The sequence below is a fragment of the Buceros rhinoceros genome, unplaced genomic scaffold (genome assembly GCF_000710305.1).
Source record: "Buceros rhinoceros silvestris isolate BGI_N320 unplaced genomic scaffold, ASM71030v1 scaffold7342, whole genome shotgun sequence".
NCBI classification, from domain to species: Eukaryota; Metazoa; Chordata; class Aves; order Bucerotiformes; family Bucerotidae; genus Buceros; species Buceros rhinoceros.
Genome location: NW_010397070.1, coordinates 3,365 through 3,928, shown reverse-complemented (window position 1 = coordinate 3,928; position 564 = coordinate 3,365). Strand labels below are relative to the sequence as shown.

Below are 564 nucleotides of genomic sequence, written 5' to 3'. Positions count from 1 at the left end.
GGCCTTCTTGGCCACTTGGGCACACTGCTGGGACTCGCTTCACACCGAACAGAAAAACTCTCCTGCAGTTCAGAAAGCAGCAGTGTCTCAGCTGACCTGGCTGAGAACGCATTTTCCAATCACAGCAGAACTCCTCCCAGTGATCCCTTCCCTAGTTGAGACGTGGCCAACTAGGCTAAAGTTCAGCAGTTGTTCCTCAGCTAAAATTACAGCGCAGCCTCGTCGGACTGGCGGGGGACCAAAGCAAGTGTTTGCGTGTCCACAGCTCAAACTGCCGATGGAAGCGGAGAGCCTCAGAACCTCCCGCGTCTGTCCCAGTCCCGTACAGGTATTTGACAGACAACACTGCACAACTAGTTCAACACTCTCAAATCACCTTTAAATGAACCATAATAGCAGAAATATTTTTTTACAAGTGTTTGTCATTTTCAGACGAGTTGCAGAAATGAGACCCACAGGGGAAATACTGCTCATAACCCACCTCTCTGGCAACGTTACTCGTTTTCACCTCCTGGATAACTGTGCCGTAAACGATGTAGTCCACAACGTCCCGTGGGACGCTGG

General features: G+C 50.4%; 1 protein-coding gene across 1 annotated transcript in view; it reads right to left on the bottom strand.

The window, feature by feature from the left end:
* Positions 1 to 564, bottom strand: part of LOC104502166 (trifunctional enzyme subunit beta, mitochondrial-like) — a gene marked incomplete at its 3' end in the record, with an annotated part of 5,295 nt that overhangs the window by 2,489 nt on the left and 2,242 nt on the right. The window contains exon 5 of the mRNA XM_010146098.1: positions 482 to 560. Within this exon, the coding sequence (XP_010144400.1) occupies positions 482 to 560 (79 nt within the window). The remainder of the gene's footprint in view (positions 1 to 481; positions 561 to 564) is intronic.